Source organism: Thermobia domestica, chromosome 14 (genome assembly GCF_964235325.1).
Source record: "Thermobia domestica chromosome 14, izTheDome1.hap1.1, whole genome shotgun sequence".
NCBI classification, from domain to species: Eukaryota; Metazoa; Arthropoda; class Insecta; order Zygentoma; family Lepismatidae; genus Thermobia; species Thermobia domestica.
Window position 1 is genome coordinate 120,189,122 of NC_137467.1, and position 13,648 is coordinate 120,202,769.

Sequence of the window (13,648 nt, forward strand, 5' to 3'; positions counted from 1 at the left end):
ACATAAAAGAATACTTAGCACAAACATTGTTAATTTTATTTTCTTGAGGATTGTTGTAGACACTGATGAATATTTTTCTACAGCAAGATTTTGCACAATACTTAAAAACGAATAAAAATAAAGTGCACATACATGTGCTTGAGCTCAGGTGTCATTACTGTGTGTGCGATATGAATACATTTAACTTGTACGCATACTTAGCACAGATACTAATATTCAAGAATAATATCCTTTCGATTGTATACAAATTTCCAACTTTTATTTATTCATATATTCATTCAGAAGAGAAAGTGAAATATAACTAATAAGGAAGCTGATTTGTGTAGTTATTCTTTCAATAAAATAATAAAAGAAACGTAAAAAGCTGCACTATTAGCGCTGCGTTCTAAAAGCAACAAGTAATTTCATTTTAATTTACAAAATAAAAAACATATTTCTTTTTTTATATTTATGTACTTGTTCTATCGAATCGTCATTATTTCTAATGTTTTTTTTTTTTTTCATCATGAAATATGTATTTAAGAAAGATACTAAATGGGTTTAGAACTATGTTACAAAATGCTATACAACTTGATTTGACATCAAAATTAATACCTTTAAAACAGCAAACAGTAAAAATTAAACACTTGTGCTACTATATACACCGACGTAAAAAGGAAGGGTAACACATAATGATTAATAAGTGTTTCAGTCCTCTATAATTAGATTTTGTCATAATCCCAATCACACACTAATGAACAAAAATATACTGCATCTGTCTTTCAAGTAGTAACTGTTAACATTCAAAAAATGTTTGTATTTATTTCAGATAAAAAAAAAAAAAAAATCATCCAGCTTGAGTGAAGATGGGAAGGAGTTTAATATGCTAATGGCATTGCCTCTTTGTATGGCTAGGCTTATCCTTTGTATCAAAAAATAACCACTTCTAGGATCTCCTGATTTGTTAATTAAATTTGATCCTAATTCCTTTAAAAACATTCTGGCTTCTTTGCTAAAAACACCCATTGTTTCCGTGCAAACGTAATAAAAATGTAATCTTTAAGTTTTGAATATTTAGAATATTTCCGCATACACGCTGTCTCTGCTGCACTTCCCGCCTCTTCACTAGTTGACGTTCAGTAAGATGGAGCAAAAGTATCTACACATGTTACATCCCCCATACTAAACACTGGCACCTTTTCCAAGGTATCAAAGTAATTCCATCTGGCCGCTTATTATCATTCCGATACATTCCTGGTGGCTCTAAAATGTTAGGACAGTCTATACGGGTGAGGGTTCGTTTTATTATTTGACTTAATTCACTGTGACGTGAAATTCTCCCTCCACTTTTGATGCAACTTAATGCGTGTAAGCCTTTCTCATCCATCCGACTGACACGCACATGTGAATTCATGGCAAATACTAAGTCCTAGGCGTAAAGCTACACATATTTGAAAAATATTTGTTTCTAAAAATGTTCCGATGTTTTTTGAGGGTGTGACTTGCAACCATGCTCCAGACTCTTTTTGACGTAGTGCTTTGAGGCGAGCTGAATCAATATCATTTTGCGAAACTACCCCGTTTTCAGCTATCTCGTTGATTACAATTTCATCCCCTTTTCTTTGCAACTCCTTTACAGTCGGAATTGTGTTGTAAATGCCTCTCCATATCTCTAATGCCTCTGTCAGATGAGGAATCTTCACTTCGTCAACTGGAATATTACGAACTTGGGAGACGAGCGACAACACCCCATAAGAAGACAAGAATGCAGGGAGACTCAAATCTGAAACTTTTCGTACACCTAAACCTTCTAAACGAATGGATAAGCTTGCTTGTGTCCATTGAGTTTCATTTAACTTATAATTGACTATTGATTGCAGACACTTTTTCAAAATGTCATCTAGCTGAAAAATTTTAGTTGGCTTGAACCATATTGGAACGGTACGTAAAAAACAAGTCAATTTAGGAATACCTAAACAATTTTTTAAAAAGGAAAAAGGCTATATGTGCTGGTACTTCTTTCAACCTTTCGGTTATTCTTTTAAAACCATTTAGATGATCCTCCAAACAATTATGTCTATCTTCGTGTAGTGGTGCTCCCAATAATGATATCTCATAAGTTGGTATTGTTCCTATTCCAGGTAGCACCGCTTGAAATTGAGCTTCAATGAAGGGATCTGGTGTTCTGTGTAAAAAATAGCTCACATTTTAATGGATTTATTTGTAATCCTATCTTACTTGATTCCACAAGTAGAACATTGAAGTCATGTATGACTGTCTGTGGTGATCCACCTAAAGTATCATCATCAAGATAGAACTATAACGTACTAATTATTGGGTGAATTGCTGAACTAAATAGCATCGGTCCTGCAGGATCACCCTGTTGACATCCGACCTGTGATGAAATTGTTCTGTCTCCGAAAAAATAGCATGGACGGATTAACATAACTTTGCCAAAAATAGGGATAGTTGGGGTATAACTCGTTGCACTTCTTTTAATATAGTTTCTCTTTCCACAGCGTTAAATGCATTTTTATAATCTATTTTGAGGATTATATTGTTAGAGTTTTGGGGTGATTTAATGAAAGCACGGGTAGCATGTATGATTGTTTTACTCCCTTTCTTCGTCGCAAAACCAAGCTGATGTGGTTGCAAATGATTTGTGCACTGACTATAGACTGATGATACAGCTAATTTGGAAGCCAATCTTCTGAACACACATCCAACTGCTATCGGCCTTACACCACCATCTTTTTTCCGCAGGGCACACAGGTTAGCACCAAAGAGGTATTTACATATATACCCTGATTTACTTTTCCATTTAAAATTAGGTTTACCAATTTCGTTATAACTGAGTAAGATCCCCGCTGAATCACCTGCCGATTTCGATGTTAGATCTTTTAAGTGTTGAGGTGACAGTCCATCTATTCTTGAAGCAGAACCACTGGAAAAGTTATGACCTGCTTTTAGAACCGTATCTTCCATTACTCTGATGCAAGGGTCTAGTTCTTCAGGATTTGGCATCTCAAGGACCCTGGAAGGAGTTGGATGTTTAGTTGAGAGTATGTGGTATGGTTTCTTCATTGGAAGAAGCTAAACTGTCATCTGATGCTAGTAACCTCAACGGTCCTCTTGTATCAAAATCAGACATTTTCGATATTATCCTGTTTGTTAAATCCGGTTTGCGTTTCCTGCCAGTAACTTGAGAACAATTCGTGAAGGAGCTCTCTTTTAAATTGTGCTTGATAATGTTGGTAACTGACTCCGAACTGCGATTTCTGGGAAGTCGTAAGTTGTGGAAAGAGAAAAGGAATAATTTTTTCCAGGAAGAGAAGTAATTATTAAGAAGACATTCATCTATTATATGTGCAAGTTTGTCTGCTACTCCATTTCTTGCTCCTTTCGGGATTCTTTTTATTATTCATATGTTGGATTTCAATGTTGTAAGCTCTGTTACGAAATCTTGGGAATTTAATTGAACAGTGTTTACTGTCTTTGTGTATGTTTAATCCTTTCCTTGTGGGAAAATCTTTGCCACATTCTGAACATGTTGGAATCACTGCAATGGTTTCTATTACATAAATTATGTATAAAAAATAGACAATGCTGTTTTTTCTAGTGACAAGATGATTTTTGCTTCACATATTTTTAAAATACTTTAAGTATTTTTACCTATTCATAATTTCTTTGCTATAGTGTAAATCCTTTTCGAAGTGTGCCTAGGCTGAAGATGAAGACTATGTTCTTCGAAAGTACTTCCTACTGATGTGGTTTGTTTCTTGCGGTGACTATTAGCCTTTTACTTACGTTATTTCTAATTATCATCACCGCTCGCAATACACTGATAATAAGATTTAAATTGTTCTTTGATTTCTCTCAAATAAAATTTCTTGATCTTATACAGGGTGGGCCACAATTCACGAAGGGGTTGCAACATGTAATATTTTCCGTGATAATAAGATTTATGTGAATGTTTATGATCGTAGAAGTATGGGAAAATGTTCTAACCACTACTTTCCTCTTACTTTGCAGATTGCATGAAGTACACGTCCATAACAGGGTTCCGAAGAGAATGAAAATTATTGAACTGTATTCTGAAAACCAGAGGTCAATTGTCTTAATACAAAGAGCGTATCGTCAGGGATGCACCTTCATATCAATTCACATTTGCTACGCATATTCAGAGTTGATTCGTGAGAACGCAATTTTCTTAATTTGTTCATGAGGGACGAAGCACAGTTCCATCTCCAAGGGCACATAAACAAAATTCCAGGTTCTAGGGTATCAAGAATCCACAGATTATCCATCAACGTCAACCACACCCTTTGAAGTGCACGGTATGGTGTGGTGTGGTATTACGTCCCAGAAAATAACTGGACCTTACTTCTTCGACGGTGCAATGACGATGGCGTAACCGTCACCGGTACTCGATGCCAGACAATGATTCAAGAAGTTTTGCGCCATGAAGTGAAGAATGCCAAACGTTTGGTTCCAGCAAGATGGCGCCACAAAGCATACATCCAAGGACACAATCGCATTTCTTGAACCATTTTTGTGCATCGAATCCTTTCACAAATTCAGAGACTTATGGCACATCCTGTATATGTGAGTAAGTCTCACGAAGTTTATGCTATTTTTTTGCAACGTATCTCAACAGGAACTGGATCATGGACCTTGCAGAAGTGTAGTAATCTAACCAAGCACCAAATCAAGAAAAAAATGTATACAAATTCCTTACCTTGACATTCACTTTGGAGCTAGATGGAACGGGTGGTTTTACTACAGTTGAATCCACCTTCTCCGCAGGAGCCTTCACTGCTTTTAGTGACTGAGTTCCAACAGGCTTTTGGCTTTCCTCGACTGCTTTCGGTGGTTTTGTTAAGGTTGTTGATGTCGGTGTGTTTTTCGGAGCAGGCTTCAAGTAAATTTTCAGAAAAAGTATATTAAACATCACAGGTATACGAATCTTTATTTATATCTAGTTCAAACATGTCATGAAAAACGTGAACAATGCATAGTTTTCATAAAGATTCCTCGCCTTTAGGCGCGAGACCCAGTTGACGATCATGTAGTTTGAATCCCACGTTAGCCTCGGTACTAAAACACACAAACTATATACATATATATTTTGAAAATCGGATTAATTAAGTATTTCTACATAGAAATTATGGATACAAGACAAAACTGGAAGTACTTGTCAAATTTTACAGTTAATTATTAATTACAATCAAAGTTGCATTTTCGTCCTTCATTCGATTTATACCTGAAAATTCACGACAATATGTTTCAGAATCCTAAGGTATTCACGCAACAATTTGTGAAGTCTTGACTCGACTATGGTAGGTCCCACAAGTTTGGAGCTATGGACATTTAAAGTTAAGTTTTTCATGTTTTCGGCAGCCTATAACTCCGAAAGGAAGCATTTGTGCACCTATGTTGGTCTATACTTTGTCTTATCTTGGTGTCAGGAATCACTTCCCAACCGTTGACGGTGTTGTTTTGAAACACCGTATATATATATATATATATATATATATATATATATATATATATATATATATCAGGGTTCCCAAATGTCCCGGATTTTAAGGGACAGTCCCTTATTTTATGATTTTGTTCCGCGTTCCGAGAAGCTTCAATACGGGACGGCAAAAGTCCCGTATTTTGCCCAAATGACAAATTTACCTCACACAACGATTTTAAAGCCCGCAATTTTTAATGAGTCGTCATGAGTGTCGGCAGTAAATGGCGAATGCTATTTCAGAAAAGCTCTGAGTTTCCAAATTTAAGGTCATCCCCTTTTTCCTAAGCATCTCACCGTCAAATTCATTTGTGGAAAGAGTTCTCACATATGAATTTGAAATGAACTGACAAGAAATAGGTGTTTTGCCCAGTTGATGAAAACTAAACTTACAATAGCAATCAACTGTTCGACTTTAAGATGCAATGAGTTTTTCGACAGCCTAAAGAAAAATCCGAACTTGAGAAAGATTATAAGTGCAGTTAAGTCAAGCATGAAGTACGTTTTGTGAAGAAAGATTAAGTAGTCTAAATTCAAGGTTTTAAAATTAAAATTTACCTAATTTTACTCATAATAACTCTTTGTATTAGTTCATGCTTTTGTATATCTTTCAGCCTAAAATTATTACTCTCATTTAATGCCTTGCTCATTTCTTACCACTAGATCATATTTATCAAAAACCTTTCTTGTAATACTTACTGAAACGCGTCTACCTGTCCCTTATTTTGATTTTTTATTTGGCAACCCTGATATATATATATATATGGTAAGCATTGACTCGTTATATATGTATGTGACACAATATATGTAAGTTGCTAGTTCGTATGTTATACACAATCAAAGTTCTTCAATTCATTGGGTATAATGAAAATGTAAATATTGTAGAAATAACAATTAAAAGGTCTGTCTTGGAGAAAAAAAAACAAAGAAAGGACGATTTTTTACACTATGCGTATTTTACTTGATAATTTTTGCATTATCTGTCCTTACGATAAACCTGCATATGGTGTTTATTTTCTATACACAAAAACTATAAAGTTACTTAACCTGTCACTGTTTAGAAATGTTTAATCGAGGTAGCAAGATGAATTAATTATCTCTATTATTATTTCAGTTCATATTTTCTAATTCACAGTAGTAATTTGCAATTTCTAGAATTCTTGAATTAATCTACAATTATATATAGAGGATTGAATATAATTTTTACATGACTGATATCCATATTGCAACTTAGTCACAAACTATACTTCTATATTTAAGGCTATGTCACAGCTGGTATGCTTCATATTCTACACAACGAACGATACAATACGCGTCACCACGACAAGAGATAAACCTTCTACTCAGTACAAATGCAAGTTTTTGTTCCCCGGAACTATTTTCAGGAAACTCTGACATTTAAAGGAACACTTAATTGAAAGCATTTTCCGATAAAACAAGTATGTATATTTCACTAAGCATTGAACAGCAAATGGTCTGTTCATATATGGTGTATGATAAATATCGAAACTTCAACCAAAATAACAGTATATACTGAAAATATTACGCATAAATGACTAGGTAAGTTAAAATGAGAAAACAGTATCGAATCTAAAACGCTGTCGATCTGAATTCTCACTTGCAAACATTCCAGCTATGCAAGCTTGTGTACAAAGAACTCCCAGACAAATTTTCACAAGCCGCAATAATAGAAATACACTTACCTGGTTATGTGAAATGCTTATTCTTAAATTCCTTGCATCTGTTCAAAATTAGTATGAAAAATAAATGTAAATACACATTGTTTTTCGCTCAGTAGTTACTTGATAAATAACATTAAACGTGGCGCACACGCTTTACATAATGTAATGCGATTTTGGAATTACTCATCAAATGTTTCGTGTGATATATGGTACTGTACGAAGTAGAAACATGGAAAGGTGATCAAACGTTCGAAGTATGGAGAATGACAGACAGTTTGGTGGAAGAAAAACAAGTACCCTTACGGAAGTACTACACAAAATTAGAAGAAAAAACAGATAAGAAAGAACTAGTGGAAAAGATGAACAAGAACTGATCACGACATTGGGAAGAAATTGCATTTTCTGGAATTCGTTGGAAGGTGCGTTACAAGGAAGCAAAATTCATGGACGGTATTGAAGCAGGTAATTTTTACGTTAAAAAGAATATTGACAGAAGATCAAATTCCATTAAAAAAAAAAAATTCTTTATTTGCAGTGCCCTGCCAACGATAGTACATTTTAAAATTACAAATGTTGCACTCTTTTCTCTTTAAAGAGGTTTTGAGAACAGAATTTTACATTCACAGTGAAAATTTAATCTTACAGGTTACTGCTACAAGTTTGTATTTCATTGATGAAGTAAGAGTACACACACAATTATATCTGATACTCTGCATGAAGCTTCCCATACACATGTCATTATACACCAATGCTACAATCATTTTAATTGAGAACAGAGTTGCCTGCAAATAACTCTGTTTAAATAAGTGTGATTTTTTCTTTGAGGAAGGGGAAAGTGAGTTTGAAGAATGTTTTCAAAATACAACAGATCCAATGAAATTTCAACTACATTTTTCTGTTTCGAAAAAATCACAAGTAAAATAAAGTTTTTTAATATTACAACATATACTAAATTAATGGAGCTTGAATACCTGCAAGGAACACCAGCGTGGATGGCTATTAACCATTTGCCTACATGTATATTCTTTGGTGTATGTTTACTACACAGAATGAAATATTTTGAGCACACATTACTGGTTTGTAATCTATAATCTTCCATCAGTTCCATCTTCGCTTCGATTGTTTTATTTATTATTCAAATTTCAAATCGAACGTTGTGTACGCAACCTTGCAGAAAAAGTATCCGTGATTACTGTTCAGTGACATTCTGAAAGAAAGTCACATAAAAATGATGAGGCTAGATGAAATGTGATACATCTCCATTGAAATTATAATTCGTGTCGAATAAATCAAATGTGACATAGCCTTTAACCATAGTATTATTGGAAGCATCTAAGAGTTTAACCAACCTGTTCTACTTTAATCTGCACTTGTTTCTGAAGTCCCTTCGATATTTGCTTTTGTTGTTCCTCTAAACGTGCTTTGGCTTGTAATAATTCTAATTCTATCTTCTTTTGTTGCAATTCTAGTAGCTCCTTCTGTTTCTTTAGCAGTTCACTTCTCATTTTAGCTTCATTTAAAGACTGAGGATCTTCATCCAATTCTATCCCTGTTAGTAATGCTGCTGACTGACTTTCTGATTTCGTCGAAGTTTTCTGAGGTGTAGTAGTGGATGGTTCAACAGATGATTGCGCGACTGGAGTCTGTAAATATAAAGTTTAGTACTGATATTTAACGTCAGAACTAAACAACCACAACTGATAAGAAATTTCACATTTCCCAGTTGCGATAGCTATGGGCACTTCGAAATATGAGCAGCGTACCAAAATTATGTAACGTTTTCACTTATCTCCCAATTTTCGCGGGCAACGTATTTGTTATTTTTCAACATTATCTTGTTAACTTCTACATGCCATTATAATCTATCTATTCTACCGTCAAGGTAACCTACTACCGTATTACCAAATACGTCTGAAAATTTTAAAGTCTTAAGTCTCAGTGTGTTTCTAACAACACTGGAAAATTAAATTTCCAGCGAGACTTCCGCTCCCGTCAAAATTGGCAAATCGTCAGATTTGAAAACAGGTAGAGCCATTAGAAATACTATCAGTTAACCAGAGTGGGAGAGTAGCACTTCGAGTTGAATTGATTTTAACGTCCCTTTCAGCAGCAAGGCTCTATGAGACGGGACCTACTGATTAACGTGGAATACAAACCACATGGGCTCTCGCCGGGAATTGAACCTGGGTCTCCCAAGGAGCACTTCGATATTGATATCCTGGAAATAGTATCCAAATTCCAGATCGCCGGTATGTTGTATTGGAGAATAAATCCTGATTGAGATATTTGGCCGATGTTCCTGCATTGTAAGAATCAATGAGTTCCAAAAGTTGAGCAGTGTATTGTCCAATGTTCGTTCACCCATTTTTACAGGATCAGAAAATAGTCCCTTTCATGACAGGTGGTTTCTCAATTCGAAAGTATCTAAAGAAACGTCTCGGGTGGAGAAATTCTTTCACCGTTTGGACAACCTTTTTGATTTTAGATTGAAGACGGAAATCAAAGCGATAACAGATTCAAACAATTACCAATTGATTGCAAATTCCTTATCAAAGTTCACTTACAATTGACATGCGAGAAGCTTTTTCTATCAATAGATCCAATATGGGCCGACGTCGGTAATCCGTCATAGCTCTTTCGACAGTATGAGAAAATCCTGTAAAATTACAGATTTCCTCAACAGTTTGCCCCACAAACTAACAAGGAATTGCGACAGTTTTTTTTTTTCTCACCACCAGCAAACAAAACTAACACTGCTGAAAATAAAAAGAAATGAAATCATAAGTTTTACGTCCCACGATTATGCCAGCTTGGCTAAAGGAGACTATGATGAGAAATGAATGAAATGGTGAGAAGTGGGAGGAAACGGGAGAACTCCGAGAAAAGCCACGTATACAGTGTTCTCCACCACAAAGTTCATTTGGCGCGAGCTGGGATCGAACCAAGGACTCCAAGCACCAAAGATGAACGCTCTGCCACTGAGCCACCGCGGCCCCATTGCACTCTGCTCTTTCATTATAAATTTATCAGTAAAATCCACGAAACCTACTACATTACAGGGCAGTGTTGAAAATTGCTTTCCTTACTGATCAACCTATAAGGAATGATTCAAGTTCAGGCTCAAAATGTGGCACTCTGATACCTTAGCCAAATTGACATGCGGAAAGGTTTTCTTCACCTAGCTCGTTTTTGAAGAATATCAAAACCACGTAATTTTGGTACGCACCTCGAACCTCGAAGGTGTGCATCACACTTCAAATTTTCATGTATGTTTAATAGTTTTATATAGTATTTAGGATATGCATGCTACTGATCAGTTGCGCAGTTCATATATTTTATAGATTTATTTCAGCATTTTTATAAATTTCCATGTTAGCATTGTAAAGTTAGAACACAGAACTGCCAACTATACTGATGTGAAAAGTGCAACATACACGACAAAGCTGTTCCGAAAATACCTACAATTATAATGCTGTGGATGACTTAAAAACTTTACATCAATTTTACCAAATAGTTGGATATGTACAAATTTTCCACAAAACACTAATTTATGATTATGTTAAAATCATAATCTATGTTTTATCATGCTGATAAAACATTGTGTACAGAAAAACGAAGGAACGCATGCAAGGAAACTGGGTCCCATTATCGGAGATAAACTCATTTGGTTCTGATTTCACGTAAAGGGAGAAACTCCAATTCATAATCAAATACATAAACGGAACTACAAAACTGTATTTCCCAATTTATATTTTTTGCTGTTGAAATTTTCTAGTTGTGCAGATGCTCTTTGATTCACAGTGCAGTCTATTATGTGCTCTCTCGATAACTCACTCTATGGCGTATGGAATCTAAAAGTTCAAGCTGCATTTATAAAAGCTCTCCATTGACTTTTGTTCTTAGCTAACTGGATCCAGTTTCTACTTTATATTCCTACTTTTGTGACTTCCATCTTAATATTCTCTTCTCATCTCACCATATATTTTCGTAATAGTTCTTTTCTAACTGAGTTTCCAGTTAAAATTTTGGAAGTGTTCCTGGTTGCACGATTGTCCGCCTCTCTCTCTCTCTCTCTCTCTCTCTCTCTCTCTCTCTCTCTCTGACGTAAATACTCTAAAAAAAATATCAGTAAATGGTATAAATTACACAGTTCCTTATTATAATGTTTCCCCATTCCCGCCGCTCTTGAGTCAGATTTGCCTCAGATTTATATTTTCAAATACTTTCAGTCTGCGTTCTTTCCTAGCGTCCACGTTTCGAAATCATACAGCACAACAGGCATAATTATCTCTCACAAGTAATATAAACTTTTTATGCAAACAGCATACTTTAGTAGTAATGGATTCGTTCCATATCATGGGGAAATCTATCCAGGAAGCTGTTTATCTAGTTTTCGTAATGCATCAAGACACGTTATGTTAAATGTAAAATAAATATTTTATAAAGCTTAAATATCGTGCAATCTTTCAATTTGGACACCACTACTTCCATATAAAATATCTAACTTACAGAGTACATAAGTGGGTACTTTGATGAGATGGTCGGCGTAATAATTTTTATTTTATTAGCTTTACAAGTTGAAATTCAACTTAACTGATTTTTGGTACAAATTTATGGTTGCAGCCTAAAACTTTAATTCAGCAACGGGAAACTAAAAATTAGACTATCAGATTGACGAGTGTCGAATTACAAAAGGCACTCACATTAAGCATCTTTGACGTGGAGCATGCATTTAGAAAAAAAATTGAGTTTTCCTCTCATATAACGTAAGCTGCATTAATTACGACTAAATAAACGTAGGTTATTAACCTTTGAGATCGGGAAGATCATTTACAATAGCCCTGTGCATCAATTTGTGCTTTATTCATGTTTTGTAAAATTATTCTTGTGACACTTCTTTTGTTATTTGTACTTTTACATGCTGGTATGAAATAATTTTACTTAGAGACATGTATGTGTCACGTGATAATTAACGAGCATATTTATCTACTTGACCTTCATACTTCTAAAACATAACCTTGCTTTTCATATGGTGATGGTTTACCACGGTTATATTGAAATACAATATGTTTGAAAAAGAACTCCCCTGTTTTAATGACCTAGAATCTGTACAAAGTGACATACACTATTCTAGTTTGTGGTGCTTGATTCATCAACTCTCGAAGTTTGGCTCCCCTGCAGTTGGCAGGTCTGCTTGATCTTGAGACGGCACCAGTGCAGAGCAACTCAGCAATAATGTGTACTCCGCATCAGAAAGCGCAGTGTGTGTTATTTGGCTTGTGAAAACTGAGTCAGTTATAACAATGTAACGTAATTTTAGACGTCAGTATGGTGGTGAACCACCTACAGCAATAACTATCCGTTATTGGCTAAAGTCTTTCCAGGAAACCGGTAGTATTTTAAAAGCAAAATCACCAAGTAGACCGAGAACTTCTGGAGATGATGATGAACAGATCCGTGTTTCTTGTGTTCGGAGCCCGAAGAAGTCACTGGCCAGACGTAATCTACAATTAGGAGTGCCTGAAGGTACTGTGTATGATGTGCGTAAAAGACTTAAGTTGCGCGCCTACAAATTGCAACTGTTACATGAAATTAAACCTACTGGTGGTAAATGCGTGGCGAGAAGTGGAATATCGTCTCGACGTGTGCAGGGCCACAAATGGATCCCACGTTGAAGTCTACCAACATTAAACAAAACTTGAAGGAATTCTTTCATGATATGTACTCATTGATGTAAGTTTTCATTCATTTCCCAATTAAATTTATACTTAAAACTAGGGAGTTCTTTTTCAAACACCCTGTATAAATGAAAGCAATTTAATTTTGTGCTACACCTTTTAAAAATACTGAATACGAATTTCGTGATTTTTGAATCTCAAGTATATTTCTCGAGATATTTAGTTCACTATCAACGTCAGGTGACGTATGATAGTGTGATTACAGTGCCATCTACAAGGATAACGAAAAAGTACTTTAACTAGAACTTGTGTCTTTTCGGTCGCAGAATCCGAATCTGCAGTAAAAATAGGGTGTTTCCATTTGAAATTTTCAAGTTGCCCCTTCCCCCTTAAGGGGCAACTTATTTTTATGTTAGTTGAATAGGTCTTTTTGAAGTATTAGACAGGTGTTTCGTTATTTTTTAATCGCTAGTGTATTTCTCTTGATATTCCACTGTCCCGACCTTTTTGTTACATTTTGTATATGTATATATGGATGGTCATATACCAGAGTAGTCTATCTACCTTTTTCACCAATTTTGAGTTAATGAATGCTTGTTACATAAAAAAAAGCTCTTTTTCTTATGCCAGAATGAGCCAGGCAGTATGAGCATTAATTTCAAAATAAAAGGGTAAAATTTTTCTGACATATGGTTGGCAACGCTGAAGTGATTTTGCCACAGTGGACCATGTGAGCAAAATAATATGGCTAGAGTAGTAGATGGCCCAGACACTATGTCTGACGAAAA

The 13,648-nt window shown here is 35.2% G+C and overlaps 1 protein-coding gene across 4 annotated transcripts in view; it reads right to left on the bottom strand.

Annotated features, from left to right (window-relative positions):
- LOC145670295 (uncharacterized) overlaps window positions 1-13,648 on the bottom strand; it is a 244,463-nt gene that overhangs the window by 151,852 nt on the left and 78,963 nt on the right. For 2 of the 4 annotated variants that reach the window (XM_081738759.1, XM_081738758.1), the window contains exons 4-5: window positions 8,532-8,825; window positions 4,718-4,894 (exon numbers count right to left, since the gene is read on the bottom strand). The exons of 1 other annotated variant lie outside the window; for it this stretch is intronic. In XM_081738759.1, coding sequence (XP_081594885.1) covers window positions 4,718-4,894; window positions 8,532-8,825 — 471 coding nt within the window. The remainder of the gene's footprint in view (window positions 1-4,717; window positions 4,895-8,531; window positions 8,826-13,648) is intronic. One more of the 4 variants, XM_081738760.1, reaches the window with a different exon arrangement.